Raw genomic sequence first — 18613 nt, forward strand, 5'->3', positions numbered from 1 at the left:
ACTGACCCACAGCTTAACTGTGGGTCAACACTGATGATTCCCAAATCTATCTCTTAGGCCTGGACTTGCAGCCAGAACTCTCGACTACTATGTTCAACCTCTCTACTTGGATGTTAACAGCTCAAAGTTTACTAACCAAAACTCAATACTTCATCTTGAACACCCCTCCTGAAGACTTCATCTCCATTCCTCCTTGTTCCTGCTGCTGGCAACTCAAAATCTTCCAGCTTCATAAAACAAGAACCTTAGAAGCATCTCAGTCTTACACTCTTGCCCTCTATATCCAATCAGAAAGTCACATAGGCTCTACTACCAAAAGCGTCCAGGACCCAAGCTCTTACCATCTCCCTTTCTTCCACATTATCTGGGTCATCATCAGCTCTAGCCTAAATCATCGCAGCAGGCTCCTGACTGGTCTTCCTCTTTCACTCCTGCCTCTCTACGCTCAACAGAGCGCTCATAGTGACCCTCTCAAGCAGGACAGACCGCACCACCCCTCTGTACCAAACAATCCAAGTTACACTGAAAGGCTAAACTCTTGGACTACTCTTGTTCTCTCACATTCTATGCCCAAACAGTTCTGGACTATGTGCAAGCCTTCACAGTATTACTATTAAGTGTTACCAAGTTGGCTTATGTGTGTCATAGAACCTCCTTTTGTTCCTGTCATGAAGTCCACAGTCATTTGTCAAATACTTAACAATTCAGTTTCAACCAAAATCAGATCAATTAGCAACATTTCTGTTCTTGCCCCATTACTGAGATAATATCATCCCTACAGGAAGCTGTGCATTTTTTTCCTTGAAGATGGCTTGCATTTACTGTCACAATCAAGAAAGGCACTTAAAAAAATTGGTCCTACTATCTAATTACTGTCAGAAAAAAGGCTACATATCAACTCTTCTAAAATGAAAGCCAACTGGTTTTTAGTAGATAATTTTTCCTTAACTGATTCATTACTGACAATTACGTTCTATAATTCTCTGCATGCTCATTACTTAAATGTACTCTGGTAATGAGTTTAATGTGAAAGGCACCCCCAGATATTATACTGCTTCATGTAACATATGATACGGCTATTCTGGTTTGAAGGTTTATTATCAGCTTGATTTTTAATAACTCAGTGCTGAGAACAGAACCCAGAGCCTTCTGTATGCTAGGTGAGTGCTCTAGTTTCAGAGCTACACTGCAGCCTTCTTTGAGTTTCTGTTTGTTCTGTGTGTGTGTGTGTTGTGTGTGTGTGTGTGTGTGTGTGTGTGTGTGTGTGTGCGTGCGCGGTATCAGGAATTGAGCCCAGGGACAACCTACCACTGAGCTACATCCCTAGTCCTTTTATTTATTTATTTTAAATTTTGAGACAGGGTGTCACTAAGTTGCTGGGTGCAAGTTTGAACTTTTAATGCCCCTGCCTCAGCCACCTGAGTTGCTAGAATTATGAGTGTGCACCACCATGCTCAGCTTTTATTTTTATTTTGAGACAGAGTCTCACTAAGTTGCTAGGAACTTTCTAAGTTGTCCAGGCTGGTCTCAAACTTGCAATCTTCCTTCCTCAGCCTCCCAAATAACTAGGATTACAGCATGTGCCACCACACCAGACTGTCTTTGATATTTTTTCAATTAAAATTATAGCCACTATGTTAAGCAATAAAGTATGGCATTTTGTGTTTGTGTCAGAATATATTCAAAATTATTTTCTACGTCCTCCCTTTAAGTCAATGTTAGGAAGAGATAGTGGTCTTCTAGAAAAGTTTCCGTCTCATTCAGGCTCCTCATTTTTCACAAGATGTCCAGCCACCCTTGGAAGCTTTGCTGTTTCCATGACTATGCCAAGCTTCCTTCCCAGGGCTAATTCTTATTCATCCTTCTCACTTACAACACTGTAACAAAATGATCTCAGTTCCAGGAAAGCAAGAGATCTTTGTGTTGTTCTCTAATGTATCCTATGTGCCTAGAAAAGAGGTCCTGGCACAGGGCAGCTCCTCAATAAATTGTGTTCAAAAAATTAACAAACTATCCCATCAGTCACACTTAGGGGTAATTACCAGTCCTTTAGAAAGTAGAAAATGAAATGGATTAAGAGAACCTTATGATCCACAGCCTTTATGTTAGCTGAACATAGTACACAAGGTAACTTACCAATTTTCATTTTAAATAAGTAATTAAAACAAACTCATCCTTCCTTAAGAATAAGAATTACCCCTCTGAGGGCCTTTCCCATCTTTCCTTATCTTACCCACTAATTAGAATATTTCTAGAAAAAAGTGCTGATGAGTCTGGTGAACTGAATGCTGCCTTCAGGGTTCCAATGCTGGATGTTGCTTATTTGGCTGAATCTTTCCTGTCCCCTACGTGTTTAGGGCACAGAACCATGTGTAACCTCAGCTTTACCAGAGTACAGACAGTCTCTTAGAACTATTTATTCTAACTATGTCCTCCTCTAGGCTACACAGCTGTGTAGGGATAGGCATGTATTTGATAGGTCATTATTGTTTCAAGACCTTGATTTCCACTGGTACCCTGTAGGCACTCATATTTGATGAATGATGTATCTCTAGTAAATGGAAAACAAAGAACTGTATGTGCTGTAACCTAAGCAATAGCTGAGAATAATCTCCAACATGTCCCTGCTAACTTTCAAAAGCTCAGTTTTGTGACTGTCAAGATACCTGCAACTTCTACTCTTCTAAATGTTTCTCTAAATTAATCCAGGTTATCAGTGTTCTGAACCTGGACCAAGTCACACTGTTAACACCAGTTGTTAGAATTACTTTTACTGAAATGGACTTCAGGAAAGTTATAAGAACTAGTCCTATGAATTCAATCACTTTTATTTCAAAGATGTTATTCAGTATATAGTGTCTTCTCCAAAAGAACACGTAACAGGTTATTGTCAGTTTTGTTTTGGTTCAGACAATCAGTTTAATGTCATGACTCTGATTGGTTTTTTTCATGTTAGCTGTTCAGTAATCCTATCTTGGTACTCTTATTCTGGTCTCCATCTTATTTAGTTTACTACCCTTATCTCTCATCTTTCTTCACATTTAAATGATCTTATAATTTTGTTCAACCATTTATAAGCTATTGTGAATAATTAAATGACATAAATAAAATTTCTTTTTACTTTGTGAGTTCTAATTGTTCTGTTAGGTTCTCTAACAACAGACAAGTATGTGCTCAAGGTTTGTACTAACTGGGACCTTGAAGAAGTAACTTTACCCCTCTGTGCTTTATAAAATGAGAATAAAAAACAGTACTCACTTCACAGGGTTAGTTATGAATTAACAAATGTGAAGTACATAGAACTATGCCCAGCACATACCAATGGCTACGTAGGTATTAGCTCTTATCACCTTTATTACTATGCAATTCACTGACTAACATGATAAGGAATACCACTACTCCTACTCTGACAATGACCTAACAAACAACACTATGGTTTTTGCTATTTCTAGACTTTGTCATATGCCTTGTTAAAGATAACAAACATGTGATTAAAGTACATAAAGTTCCTGTTTTTATAAACAAAACAGCTAAGCAACATAAATAATGTTAATCTAAAAGCAAGAATGTCTTAGAACTAAAAGTGGTTTGATGAAAACTGGATGGTAAAGGACAAAGGTAGTAATGAACTCATTAAAAAAAACTAAATTTTAAATCTGAAATTAATCATAAGAATTTTTAGAAGTCTGTTTTAAACATCTTTAAACACTGTTTATCATTCAAAACTATTTTAAAATCCCATTAAAAATAAAACCTCCATAATAACCAAAAGTAATAATTGTTTTATAACACTTAGGGATCTAAAGCAAAATGGAAAAAGTACAGGACATGATAAAAGAACTAGGCTTTACCTAGAGTCCTGGCTTTACCACTTCCCAAATATTTGACTCTGGGAAGAGACCACATACCTCTGAAGTTCTATGAACTACCAGCCACTGCAGTTTTATTAATTTTATCCAAAAAGGATGGTCAATGAAAACTAACTATAAACTGTGATTCAAATATCACCATTAAAAAAGTAGGACTTCTTTACAATAAGCCATTTGTATTCTAACTACCATACTCTAGCTTCACTTTGACTTTTTCTAGCCTTAATATTATTTATTTACCAAAAAATGCCTTACTTTCACACAACGAATGCACTTTCAGGACTTTTGGGGCCCTATTACAATCTAGCTACAAGGTAACTTTGAGGTAGAAAAGCAAACTAGCTATATGGATCTTGGTTACTTCACAGACTGGAGTCTAGGTAATAGAGGTCCAAACTGCTAGCTGGATGTGGTCCACTTATGATCTGGTTCCAATTCCACATCTGTTTGCCAGGTCAAGTGCTGTACTGAAAATGCACCCATTAGCCTAACATTATAATGATAGCAGAGATGTACGTCAGAAATGTTTGCTAAAGTTTACTAAAAAAATATTTTTAAAAAAAGGCCTGGGGTTGTGGCTCAGCAGTTGAGCACCTACCTACAGCTTGTGAGGAACTGGGTTTGATCCTCAGCACCACATGAAAATAAATAAATAAAATAAAGGTACTGTGTCCACCTATAAAAAAAAAAAAAAAACTCATTTTTTTTTAAAAAGAAATGTTTGCTAAAGCTTAAAAGTGGGTCAGACTACTTCAATTTATTTTGTAGTATTTATGTTTGACTAGAAGTTCAATTAGAACCTGAGTAACTTATTCTATCCCAAATTCTTTAGGTACATTAATTAGTGTACTAGTAGCAGGGCAGGTAAAAATCTAAAAGTCTAAAACTCGGGAAAAACCAAACAATATTAATAGAAACTACTCCAGACGTAGTGTGCACACCATCTCTTAGAATTCATCCTACCACCGACAAGTAGGTGTAAACATCACCATTTTGCAAGTTGGTCTCTTTTCTAGCTAGAACTTTATCAAGTCTCTTCGATTTACATGAAATTAGTCTCACTTCTCTCCATAGGCCCCAAACTCACTTCAACAAATACCTATGCTGCAACAGCATGCCTAAATTTACTAACTTTGAACCACGTTTCAACTACCCTCCCTTTCAAAGGCGATCTCTTCATTTACTAGAGAAAAGATGTGTGTTTTAACGCACAATTTTAGATATGACTTAAGAAATAAAAACTTTGCAAGAAAGCGCAGGATATTCCTCTCGGCACCCTCTGACTAGCGTCACAATAACATTTAGTAGGAAAACGTTTTTAAACGTGCCCTGGATATTCTTGCTGTACATCTCTCTGCTGTCATCCACCTTGCAAAGTCACAACTCTGGGAACTTCTGGATAGCTTCGAGTTCCTAATTCAGAACTCACGTCCAAACTTGAGCAAACAACTTACGTCACTTTGCTGGGTAAAGAGTTTGATTGCAGTTTGTACTCACTTTGGGGGGAAGCCTAAAGAATCAGAGTTTAATGACAACCGCTGGTCTACAGCCTACAGCAAGTGGACAAGGCGGGAGGCGGCGTGGGGCAGGTGTCCGCGCCTGGGCCGGGGCGGCTGCTCGCCCCGCGACAGGGGAAGCCCCTCCAGCCAGGCGAGCGCAAGCGAGGGGCGCAGCCGAGCCAGGAGCGCGGGGAGCAGACCCGGGCGGGGAGGGAAGCGGGTCGCGCGGCTGGGGCAGCAGGCGCGGGGCACGCACGCGCGGGAAGAGAGCCGGTCGCACCTGAACCGGAGGAGCGGTTCCCGCTCTGGTCGGTGGGCGAGCCGCGGGAGGCCCCCGAGGACCGGTCCTTGGGCGGGTGCGGCGATTTCTGGTCGCGGGCCTGGCGGGGGGCGGCCGCGCCCTCGTTGCCAGCTGCCTCCTGCAGCCTCACGGCGCCCCCCGGCGCGCCTCTCCGCGGCTGGGCCCAGGCGATACGCGGCAGCAGCGGCTCCCGCTCCTCGTCCTCCTCTTCCTCCGGGTTCCCGCCGCCCGCCGACCCCCGGCAGCCGGGATCACAGGGCTCCGCCATGGGCTCCCCCTCCGCTTTCCGTGCCGAGACCTGATCAGAACGGCCGGGTGCCGGGGCCTGACCTCCGCATCGCGGGGAACTAGAGTGGCTGGGTCACACCGACGCCACCTCACCAGCTCAAGGGCCAGATCGGGGCCCGCCCCGCGGCTGCCGCCCCGCCCTGCCGCCGGCCGCGCCCCACCTCTCGGCTCCGCGGGGCGCCGGCCTCGCGCCTGCGCAGAAGGATCGGGGCGTGGCGAGGGGCGGGGCCGGGCGGGGCCGGGCGGGGCAGCCACCTGCCAGCCCGGGTCTAGGAAAGCGCTGGGCGCGATTACTGCCGCGTCTACCCAGGGCAGAGATCGGTTATTTCCGCGGAGGTCCCTCAACTTCAACCTGAATCGCCCTCTCCCTCTAATACGGAATTTCTCCTGAAGTTGACCACAGCTTATACTTTATATGAATTAATCTGAATGACTAATATTTGTTTCCTCTATTAGAAGCCCATACGGGCTGGGGAATTCATCTGTACTCATACAATCTTGATAGTGGAGTTTGTATTTTCCTGTTTTCTGAGTAATTTAGCTAGAGGTTTATCAATGTTTAAAATCTTTTTAAAAAGTCATCTTTCAATTCCATTAATTTTCTGGTTTTGAGTTCATTGACTTATGCTCTTTAACAGTCGGGATTTTATTTTCATTTCCTAGTTGCTTAGAGAAGATTATATTATTGGTTAAAGACATTTCTGCCTTTTAATATATGCATTTTAAAGCTATGAGTTGTCCTCTAAGTATTGCTTTAGTTGCATTCTGCTACTTTTCATGTGTTGTGTTTTTATTTTCATTCTGCTGAAATTTTTAATTTCCCCTTATGATTACTTCTTTGACCCATTTCTTTTGAGTATGTTCTTTAATTTCCAAATATTTAAAGACTTTTCTAAATAATGCTATTTCTAATTTGAATTTGTTGTAGACAAAGATTCTCTGGCCTTTCATTCTTGTGAAATATATTAAGACTTTATTTATAACCCAGCTGGGTACATACCTAGGTGAACATTCCATGTGCATTTTTTTAATTTTAATTTTTATTTGTTCTAATTAGTTATACATGACAGAAGAATGCAGTTCAATTCTCTGTACAGGAATGGAGCACAACTATTCATTTCTCTGGTGTACTTGATGTAGAGTCATACCATTCATGCAATCTTACAAGTACCTAGGGTAATGATGTCAATCTCATTCTACCATCTTTCCCACTCCCCATGTGCATTTTTAAAAAGAAGATGAATTCCGCATTTGAGTACTTTTATAACTACTAATTGAGTCTATAAATATAAATTTAGTTAAGTCACTTATATCCTAAGATATTTTTTGTCTAGTTCCATTTCTTACTGAGATTATTACAATCTCTACTTATTATTGTGGCTTTCTCTATTTGTTCTTTTAGTTTCATGAGTTTTGCATCCTGTATTTTAGTTGCATTATTAGGTACATGCACAGGAGTCTTATGACTTTCTAATAATGACTTTTTAAAAAGTTTTAAAATTAAACTTAAAAAATTATTATTATGGACTGTTCTTTCTTATCTCTACTAATGCTCTTGGCTTGAGTTCATTTTGAGACATATTACTATAACCACTCTAGCCTTCTTAGGCTTACTGTTTACCTTAGGTAAATCTTTTTCTATCCTTTTTAATCTACTTAGGTTTTCATACTTAAAGTGAGTGTATCTCCTGTAGATAGTTTATAGTTGGTTCTTGAATTTTAAAAAAAAATCTGATAATCTCTGTCCTTTAATTGGAATTTTTAGTTCCTTCACACTTATTGTAATAATGATGTGGTTGAATTTTGATCTCTCACTTTGCAATTTGTGTACTATTTGTTTCATCCTTTTACCCCCATTACTCCTTTTCTACTTTCTTTAGGATTCCAGTATTTCCTGTTAGTTCATATTAATTTCATTGGTTTTCTGCTATACAACTCTAATTTTTAGTGGTAATGCTAGGACTTACAGTATGCATCTTTAAATTATTTCAATGTATTGAGAGCTTATATTATACTATTTGACATAAAATGCAAATCTTGCAAAAATGTAGTTCCATTCATCCTCCACCCTTTGTTACTGTTGCCATGTATACTAAACCTACCTGTTTAAATACTGTTAATAAGTTTTACCTTAAACAATCATGTCTTTTAAAGAAATTAAGAAAAAAATTTATAGTATTTTATATTCACCCACATTTTTAGCATTTATGGTATTCTTTCCCCCTTCCTGTATATCTGCGTTTGTATCTAGTATCATCCCTTTTCCTTATGAAGAATTTTTAAAAATTCCTTATAATGCAGATCTGCTGCTGATAAGTTCTAAATTCTTATTTATTCAAAATTATTATTATTATACCATTATTTTAAAAAATATTTTCTTCAGACTTAAAATAATACATCAATTTTACTCCCCTTACTGAATTCCAAAATGTCATTTCATTGTTCTGCGACCCTCTTGGTTTCTGAATCATATTCATCTACCTAATTGCCTAGTTTATATCAGTCCTTTTCTCTAGCTGCCTTTAAGATTTTCTCATTATCTTTGTTTTTCAATAGTGTGACCACAATGTTTTGGGTATTATTTTCTTTACATCTATCCTATTTGGTTTTTTTAAAAATTTTTTTATTTTTACAGGCTGCATTTGATTCAAATGGGGTACAACTTTTTGTTTCTATGGTTGTGCACAATGTAGTTCATACCATTCGTGTAATCATACATGTACATAGAGTAATGGTGTCTGTCTCATTCCACCACCTTTCATACCCCCACCCCCCTCCTCCCTCTCATTTCCCTCTAAGTAATCTAAAGATTCTCCATTTTTCTCTCACCCCCAACCCCCATTATCATCATCCACTTACAAGGAAAAATATTCAGCCTTTGGTTTTGGGGATTGGCTTATTTCACTGAGCCTGATATTCTCCAATTCCATTCATTTATCTGCAAATGCCATAATAGTATTCTTCTTTACGACGGGATAATATTCCATTGTGTATATATACCACAGTTTCTTTCTTCATTCATCTGTTGAAGGGCATCTAGGTTGGTTCCACAATCTAACTATTGTGAACTGAGCTGCTATGAACATTGATGAGGCTGTGTTACTGTAGTATGGTAATTTTAAGTTCTTTGGATATAAACCAAGGAGTGAGAGAACTGGGTCAAAAGGTGGGTCCGTTCCAAGTTTTCTGAGGAATCTCCACACTGCTTTCAAGAGTGGCTGCACCAATTTGCAACTCCACAAGCAACGTGAAAGTGTGCCTTTTTCCCCACATTCACGCCAACATCTATTATTATTTGTGTTCTTGATAATAGCTATTCTAATTGGAGTAAGATGAAATCCTAGAGTTGTTTTTTGTTGTTGTTGTTGCTGTTTTGTTTTTTGGGGGGTGCTGGGGATCGAACCCAGGGCCTTGTGCTTGCAAGGCAAGCACTCTACCAACTGAGCTATCTCCCCAGCCCCATCCTAGAGTTGTTTTAATTTGCATTTCTCTAATTACTAGAGATGTTGAACACTTTTTCATATATTTATTAATTTCCTGTATACCTTATTCTGTAACATGTCTGTCCAGTTCCTTGTCCCATTTATCGATTAGGTTCTTTGTATTTTTGGTGTAAAGTTTTGTAAGTTCTCTATAAATTTTGGAGATTATTGATCTATCTGAAGTGCATGTGGAAAAGATTTTCTCCCGCTGTAGGCTCTCTCTTCACATTCTTAAATGTATCCTTTTCTGAGCAAAAGCTTTTTAGTTTGGATCCTTCCCATTTATTGATTCTTGTTTTGATTACTTGTGCTTTGGGAGTCCTGTTAAGGAAGTCTGATCATAAACCATCAGGATGAAGATTCGGGTCTGCATTGTCTTCTATTTGGTGCAGGGTCTCTGGTGTAATTCCTAAGTCCTTGATCCATTTTTGAGTTGAGTTTTGTGCAAAGTGAGAGTTAGAGGTTTAATTTCATTTTACTGCATAATGGATTTCCAGTTTTCCCAGTACCGTTTGTTAAACAGGCTATCTTTTCTCCATTGTATGTTTTTGGCTACTTTGTCTAGTATGAGGTAACTGTATTTATGTGGGTTTGTCTCTGTGTCTTCTATTCTGTACAGTTGGTTTGCCTGTCTATTTTGGTGCCAATACATTTTGCTGTTTTTGTTACTATTGCTTTGTAGTATAGTTTAAGGTCTGGTATTGTGATACCTCCTGCTTCACTTTTCCTGCTCAGGATTGCTGTGGCTATTTGAGGCCTGTTAGTCTTCCAGATGCTTTCTCTATTTCTATGAGGAATGTCATTGGGATTTTAATTGAAATTGCATTGAATCTGTATAGCACCTTTGGTAGAATGACCATTTTGACAATATTAATTCTGCCTATCCAAGAACAGGGGAGATCTTTTCATCTTCTATTGTTTTATTGTTTTCTTCAGTTTCCTTCTTTAGTGTTCTGTAGTTTTCATTGTAGAGGTCTTTCACCTCTTTTGTTAGATTGATTCCCAGGTTTTTTTTTTTTTTTTTTTTTTTTAGGCTATTGTGAATGCAGTGGTTTTCCTAATTACTTTCAGAGGATTCATTACTTATGAATAGAAATGCACTAGATTTATGCATATTGATTTTATATCCTGCTACTTTGCTAAACTCATTAATGAGGTCTAGAAGTTTTCTGGTGGAGTTTTTTGAATCCTCTAAATATAGAATCATGTCATCAGCAAATAGTGATAGCTTGAGTTCTTCTTTTCCCATTCATATCCCTTTAATTTCTTTGGTCTGTCTAGTTGCTCTGGCTAGTGTTTCAAGGGCAGTGTTGAATAGAAGTGGTGAAAGAGGGCATCCCTGTCTTGTTCTAGTTTTTAGAGGGAATGCTTTCAGTTTTTCTCCATTTAAAATTATGTTGGCCCTAAGCTTATCATAGATAGCCTTTACAATATTGAGGTATGATCCTACTATCCCTATTTTTTCTAGTGTTTTAAGCATGAAGGGGTGCTTTCTTTTATCAAATGTTTTCTACTGAGAAATAAACAAATGATTCTTAACTTTAAATCTATTGATGTAATAAATTACATTTACTGATTTCCAGATGTTGAGCCAACCTTGCATCCTGGGATAAACTGCACTTGATCATGGTGCACTATCCTTTTAATATGTTTTTGTATGTGATTTGCCAGAATTTATTAAGGACTTTTGCATCTATGTTCATCAGGGATATTGGTCTAAAGTTTTCTTTCCTTGATGCATCTTTGTCTGGTTTTGGTATCATAGTGATACTAGCTTCATAGAATGAGTTTGGAAGGGTTTCCCTTCTTTTCTATTTCATGGAATAATTTGAGAAGTATTGGAATGAGTTCTTTTTTGAAGGTCTTGTAGAACTCAGCTGAGAATTCATCTGGTCCTGGGCTTTTCTTGGTTGATAGACTTTTGATGGCTTCTTCTATTTCGTTGCTTGAAATTGAACCTTTTAAATTGTGTATGTCCTCCTGGTTCAGTTTGGGAGGATCACATGTCTCTAGAAATTTGTCGAGGTCTTTGATATTTTCTATTTTGTTGGAGTATAGATTTTTAAAGTAGCTTCTTCTTATGCTATGTATTTCATTGGTGTCTGTTGTGATCTTTCCTTTTTCATCATGAATTCTAGTAATTTGAGTTTTCTCTCTCTTCATTAGTGTGGCTAAGGATTTATCAATTTTGTTTACTTTTTCAAAGAACCAACTGTCTTGTCAATTTTTTGAATTGTTTCTCTTGTTTCAATTTCATTGATTTCAGCTCTGATTTTAATTATTTCCTGTCTTCTACTACTTTTGGTGTTGATCTGTTCTTCTTTTTCTAGGGCTTTAAGATGTAAGGTTGTTGACTTTTTTTTTAATGTCTGAGCGCAATGCAATGAATTTTCTTCTTAGTACTGCTTTCAGAGTGTCCCAGAGATTTTGATATGTTGTGTTGTTGTTCTCATTTACCTCTAAGAATTTTTTTTGTTTCCTCCCTGATGTCTTCTGTTACCACTGCATCATTCAATAGCATATTATTTAGTCTCCAGGTGTAGGAGTAGTTTTTGTTTTATATTTTATCATTGATTTCTAATTGCATACCATTATAGTCTGATAGAATACAAGATAGTATCTCTATTTTTTTTTTTTTGTATTTACTAATGGCTTCTTTGTGGCTTAGCATATGGTGTATTTTAGAGAAGGATCCATGAGCTGCTGAGAAGAAAGTTTATTTGCTCGATGATGGATGAAATAGTCTATACATGTCTGTTAAGTCTATATCATTGATTGTATCATTTAATTCTATAGTTTCTTTGTTCAGTTTTTGTTTGGAGGTGGTGAGAGCAGATCCAGTGGTGAGAGCGGTGTGTTAAAGTCACTCACTATTATTGTGTTTTGGTCTATTTTATTCTTAAAATTGAGAAGGGTTTGTTTGATGTACATAGATGCTCCATTGTTTGGGGCATAAATATTTAAAATCATTTTGTCTTGCTGGTTTATGGTTCCCTGAAGCAGTATGAAATGTCCTTCTTTATTCCTTTTTCACTAACTTAGGTTTGAAGTCCACTTTATCTAATGTGAAGATGGAGACCCCTGCTTTTTGACTGAGTCCATGTGTGGGCTGTTTTCCCCCATCCTTTCACTTTTAGTCTGTGGATGTCTTTTTCTATAAGATGAGTCTTTGAAGGTAGCATATTATTGGGTCTTTCTTTTTAATCCAATCTGTCAATCTGTGTCTTTTGGTTAATGAGGTTAGGCCATTAACATTCAAGGTTAGTATTGTGATATGATTTGTATACCTGGTTATTTTGGTTTATTTTTGGTTTCAAACTTGACTTGGTTTCTCCTTTGATTGACTTTTTCTTTAGGGTAGTTCCTCCCTTTGCTGACTTGTATTGTTGTTGGTTTTCACTTCCTCCTCATGAAATATTTTGCTGAGAATGTTCTGTAGTGCAAGCTTTCTATTTGTAAATTCTTTTAACTTTTGTTTATCATGGAAAGATTTTATTTCATCATCAAATCTAAAGGTTAGTTTTGCTGGTTATAAGATTCTTGGCTGGCATCCATGTTCTTTCAGAGTTTGAAATATATTGTTCCAGGCCCATCTAGCTTTTAGGGTCTGGGCTGAGAAACCTGCTGATATCTGAATTGGTTTCCCCTTATATGTAATCTGATGCTTTTCTCTTGCAGCCTTCAAAATTCTATCTTTATTTTGTATTTGAGGTATTTTCATTATAATGTGACTTGGTGTGGATCTGTTGTAATTTTGTGTGTTTGGTGTTCTGTAAGCCTCTTGTACTTGATTTTCCATTTCATTCTTCAGGTTTGGGAAATTTTCTGATAGTATTTCATTGAATAGGTTTTCATTCCTTTGGTTTGTATCTCTGTGCCTTCCTCAAACCTAATAATTCTTAAATTTGGTCTTTTCATGATATCCCATAATTCTTGGGGTTCCATTCATGACTTCTTACTATCTTCTCAGTTTGGGCAACTTTATTTTCAAAATTAAATGTTTTGTCTTCATTGTCTCAGATTTAGTCATCCATGTGATCTATTCTGTTGGTGATGCTTTCTATTGAGTTTTTAATTTGGTTTATTGTTTCATTCCAAGTATTTTTTTTTTCAGAATTTCTATCTCTTTATTGAAGTGCTCTTTTGCTTCCTGCATTTGCCCTTTTAACTGTTTACTGCAGTGATCATGAATTGCCTGCATTTGCTCTGTTATCTCATCTTTTGCTTCACAGATCATTTTAATTATGTAGATCCTAAATTCCTTTTCTGTCATTTCTACTGCCATGCTGTCATTGGATTCTATTAAAATAGCATCTTGGTTCATTAGGGACACTTTCTTCCCCTGTTTTTTCATATTGTTTCTGTATATTCCCCTCTAGCAGTGAAGATCTGAGGTATTGCAGCTTCCCCCCTGTAGGCTTATTGTGACTCTGCAGGTTTCCAGTACCTCTCCTTTGAGGGGAAGATCAATTTTAACAGCACCCAATACAAACAGTACGCAGCCCTATACCAGATAGCCCCTATAAAGATGTTAACAGTATTGTGATAAACAGGAAGAATTCGATTGTTATCTACAGTATAGCCAATAGACTTGTAATGAGCTCTACAACTTCTAGGTCTGAATGAGGAAGATGGGGAGTGGTGTAGGCTGTAACTGTTAATGGAATAAGAAGTGAGTAAATAGAGGTAACTGATCAAGGGAAGAGTGAGTGGGGGATCAAAGGAAGTTGGTCTTTTGCATGAGAAAAGGGAGAAAGAGAGTCTGAGGAAATAGGTAAATAAAAGGAAAATAGAGTGAGGAAAAAAAAGAAATAAAAATTTTTAAAAAAATCTGTGTTTCACAGTCATCCACCACTCAAACCTCCCAGTCCTCAGTATCTCGATGCAAGCACGGTATCTGTCAAAGGGCCTCCCGTCTCCTGTATGTGTCCCAGGATGGGAGCCACCCCACCCAAGGTGACAGCCCTCCCTCAGGGATAGTTCAAAATATCTGCACCAGTCTCCAAACACGCTGGAGAGCCACAGTGTGGGCACAGAGTCCATGTAGGGTGTGGGCAGGCGACAAAGTCCGAAAGTGGTGGGGGGTGGGGTGGGCGTGGTCTCTGGGTTCAGAATTGGGGAGGGCCCTACTTGGGTTTTGTTGAGTTTATTTAATCTGTAGATATATATTTTCTATAAAATGAGGGAGAATTTTGGTTATTTCTTTGAATTTTTTTTCTGTTCCATTTTCTCTTTCTTTTCCTTCTGAGATTCCTGTTACATGTATGTTATCCTCTTATATATTGTCCCAAAGATCAGTATGGCTCCACCTATCTATTTATTTTTCAATAGTTTTTATCCCTTTTCTTCAGATTTGATATTTTATCTTAATCTGTTTTAAGGGTCTGTTTCACTGATCCTTTGACTGTGGTAAATCCACATGGTGAAGAGCTTTAAAATTCCAACCTCTGTCCTTCTCAGTTCTAGATTTTCTGTTAATTTGTTATGACCACATATTTTATTATGTATTGACAGGTGTATTAACAGGAGTCAAATTCCACCTGATATTTTCAACAATCCAGCTATTGCTTTCTTCCGGGCTCCTTGAAGTCTCCCCCATGCAACATAGTTCAGATGTTAGGCAAGGATCTCAACAGGATGTATATGCAGATTGAGTCCCAGATTTCCTCCTCTAACTCCTTAAACTATGGAGGTGTAATGTTTTTACTGAGTTTCAGCTGCCTTACACAGTGCCTACTAGGAGCTGCCCCAAGGCAAAATGTATGAACATAAATCTCACTCATTGTATGTTCATCCTTTGAAGACAGTCATCTTTTCAATTTCAGCCTGCCTGCTTTTGGTTACTTTCCAGTGTCTTCAAATCATTTTCTTACATTTTCCCCCCAAAGGCTATAATTTTTATCTAGAGGGTTAGTCTGAAAAAATCTCTCATAACATATTTTATTGCAAATGTATCTTTTAGTAACATAAGTTGTGCTATATGTTCTCAGTTCATGAGTTGATGGAGAAATACTGCTTTATCTAGATGAGAGAGTATTTAGCATCAATTCCATTTATAGTTTTAGTTTTTATAGACTTAAAAACTGAAAAAATTTGTCCAAATAAATAGATGACTATGGGAACCATTTTGCAATGGCAAAAAAATCACTCAAATGGTTTATTTCCTTCCAAGATATATGCTAAAAATTGCTTGCATAATACTTTACAATTAAAAATTAATTTTTATGATCTATCATGAGACATATCATTTAGTTATTTCTTTGTTTTGAGTTAATTTCTAAACTTCTGGAATATATACCAAAATTACTTTTATATGACATCAAAAATAATAATAGAGCTTATTATAATAAGAGAAATGCAAATCAAAACTAAGATTCCATCTCACCCAATTAGAATAGTGATTACCAAGAACACAAGCAACAATAGGTGTTGGCAAGGATGTGGGGAAAAAGGTACACTCATACATTGCTGGTGGGGCTGCAAATTAGTGCAGCCACTCTGGAAAGCAGTAATGGAGATTCCTCAGAAAGCTTGGAATGGAACCATTTGACCCAGCTATCCCACTCCTTGGCCTATACCCAAAGGACTTAAAATCATCATGCTACAGAGATACGGCCACATCAATGTTCATAGCTGCTCAATTCACAATAGCCAGACTGTGGAACCAACCTAGATGTCCTTCAATTGATAAATGGATAAAGAAACTGTGGTATATATATACAATGGAATATTACTCAGCCATAAAGAATGATAAAATGATGGCATTTGCAGGCAAATGGATGAAACTGGAGAATATCATGCTAAGTGAGATAAGCCAATCTCAAAAAACCAAAGGATGAATGATCTTGCTGATAAGCGGATGAGGACACATAATGGGGGGTGGGAGGGGTTAGTGTTAAGGTTAGGGTTAGGGTTAGGGAGGGGGGCAAGAATGGAGGAAGGAAGGACTGTATAGAGGGAAAAGAGGGGTGGGAGGGGTGGGGGGGAAGAGAAAAAATAACAGAATGAATCAACCAACATTACCCTATGTAAATTTATGATTACACAAATGGTATGCCTTTACTCCATGTACAGAGAAACAACATGTATCCCATTTGTTTACAATAAAAAAATAGAGCTTATTAAATTAATAATTATACCTTAATTCTTTCACCTTAAGTTACCTTATTTTTTTTTATTGCTTTGTGAACAAGAGAAATACAGGGGACTCTTGACCCAGAAGCTGTGATTCTGTCCATCAGCAGGAACAGGGGGCTTTTAAAGAGGTGACTCAAAAGCTACATTCCACATGTTCTCTGTTGGAGTTGTAATGCACTTCTTAATTTGGGAGATAATCATTTCTGAAATAATTTGGTCCCATCCCCAGAGTCTGGATTAGTTCATTCCTGTGGTTGGTGTGTACTCAGGGACAGATTAATCTGCCTAAAATGGGGAAGAAAGGTAATCCTGTTTCCCTGAAATTAGGGAGGAAGACAGATTAGGGAGGAGCAAGGAGAGGGGAAGAGAAAGAAACATGTTCATTTTAAAAATTAAGTTGCAGTAGCAGAGCAATGAGGGCTGTATTCAAAGCATAAAGTTCACCACTGTTACATTTCTCCACTGTCAATTTCTATATTCCATTTCTATGGAAAAATGGGCAACAACATCTTTAAGGTGCTTCCTGCTGAAAGAGGGTGAAGTTATGGGAAGTATCCCAAAGTCCTGTTCTCTAACAAGTGGGGCATGGACTGTTGAGGGCATTCAGCATCAGAGCAGTCTAGAGGCCCACAGTGGCAGATGGTCGGTCACTGAACAAGGCCTACACAAGGCAGGGATCATGCTAAGACAACAATAAACAAGAGAGCAAAGCATTACTTTTTTGTAAACAATTACACAAAAGTAATTAGTATTTCAGCCAGTCTCTGAAAACCATAAAGACAGTAACTCATAATCATATCAGTGAAAAATAGATTGAGTTTACCAATATAGGCGGTTAGGAAGATTTTTAGGTCTATGAGATAAGGCTCAAATTAACTCAGGACAAACCTGCAACTCTTGAGTCCTTTGCAATCATTAGTTATTAAGCACTCCCACACAAGAACCCTTCCTTTATATCCTCCAGTTTTACTTACTTTTGGTAGGACTGACACAAGTGTACATCTTAAGTTTCATTTTTTTAAAAAAATTGTTTTTTCTTTTAAATGTCCAAGAAGGACTGGGCTTAGGTTATAATCTTCTGCCAGGTGTTTAAGATCAAGTTAGTGAAAACTGATCTTGTTCTTATCTACTATTAAGAGTCAGCTGAAATTTCGCAGAGATCACTCTTGGGGACATGTGTGAAGCCTCTTGGCTCCTTTAGCTTTCCAATGTTTTTTTTTTTTTTTTTTTTTTTTTTTTGAAGTGCTGGGGATCAAACCCAGGGCCTCGTGCTTACAAGGCAGGCATTCTACCAACTGAGCTATCTCCCCAGCTTTAGCTTTCCTTTACCAGTGTTGCCATCTGCCGGGATGGGTCAGGGTCTTGTTGACTATATGTGGTTTCTTTTGGAAGCATCAGGACATTTCTGTCTCTAATGACCCTCCTCTTTGCAGAATGTGCACTGGTTGGCTTTCTGTTCTCTAGGGTCCTCTTGATCTCCCTGATCAACAGACTGGGTAACTCACCAGAATTGCAGGGCCCAGTGAGGGGTCCCTAATTAGGATTGAATTAGGATTTGTGGAAAAAACAGGGCAAAGATTTTTGAGAAATAGATTCAAAGAATTTTGAGATCCAAACTGTCTTCTGATGCTTGATGAAACTCTCAGGCAGTTCTTGTAATGAACACCAAGTTATTTGTAAGGATAGGAGTGGGCTAGATTAGTAGTTATTCTAATGAAGACATCAGATACTAAAGTCAGCACCAACAGATGTGGGTGGATAGCTGTTTTCCTCTCAGTAAATATGATTTTTTTTAAAATGAGGAATATTTTAACTAGTATTTTGAAAGTGAAAGTGTAAGTTCATTCATACCTGAAGTTTCTAAGGAAAATGACTACCAATAATTCACTGTACTCCCAGATCAGGGGGAAATTGCTTTGATTTATTTTCCCCATAGATTTGACCTCTGATCCATCATCATGATTTAAGACTGACCTCAAACACAAAGCAATTGTGTTCTGATGTGAAAGGTGATTTGAGGTAAGGGAAGACACGATG

General features: G+C 37.9%; 1 protein-coding gene and 1 non-coding gene across 3 annotated transcripts in view; both read right to left on the reverse strand.

Moving 5' to 3' along the window:
• The window catches only part of Pi4k2b (phosphatidylinositol 4-kinase type 2 beta), a 28933-nt gene extending 22868 nt beyond the window's left edge, over nt 1-6065 (reverse strand). For both annotated transcript variants that reach the window (XM_047567290.1, XM_047567289.1), the window contains exon 1: nt 5649-6065. In XM_047567290.1, the coding sequence (XP_047423246.1) occupies nt 5649-5937 (289 nt within the window). In that variant the 5' untranslated portion in view covers nt 5938-6065. The remainder of the gene's footprint in view (nt 1-5648) is intronic.
• Nucleotides 6066-9338: 3273 nt separating this feature from the next.
• Trnaa-ugc (transfer RNA alanine (anticodon UGC)) lies at nt 9339-9412 on the reverse strand. Its single transcript has one exon. It is a non-coding gene; the product is annotated as a tRNA-Ala (tRNA).
• Nucleotides 9413-18613: the final 9201 nt, after the last annotated feature.

Source organism: Sciurus carolinensis, chromosome 10, assembly GCF_902686445.1.
Source record: "Sciurus carolinensis chromosome 10, mSciCar1.2, whole genome shotgun sequence".
NCBI lineage: Eukaryota > Metazoa > Chordata > Mammalia > Rodentia > Sciuridae > Sciurus > Sciurus carolinensis.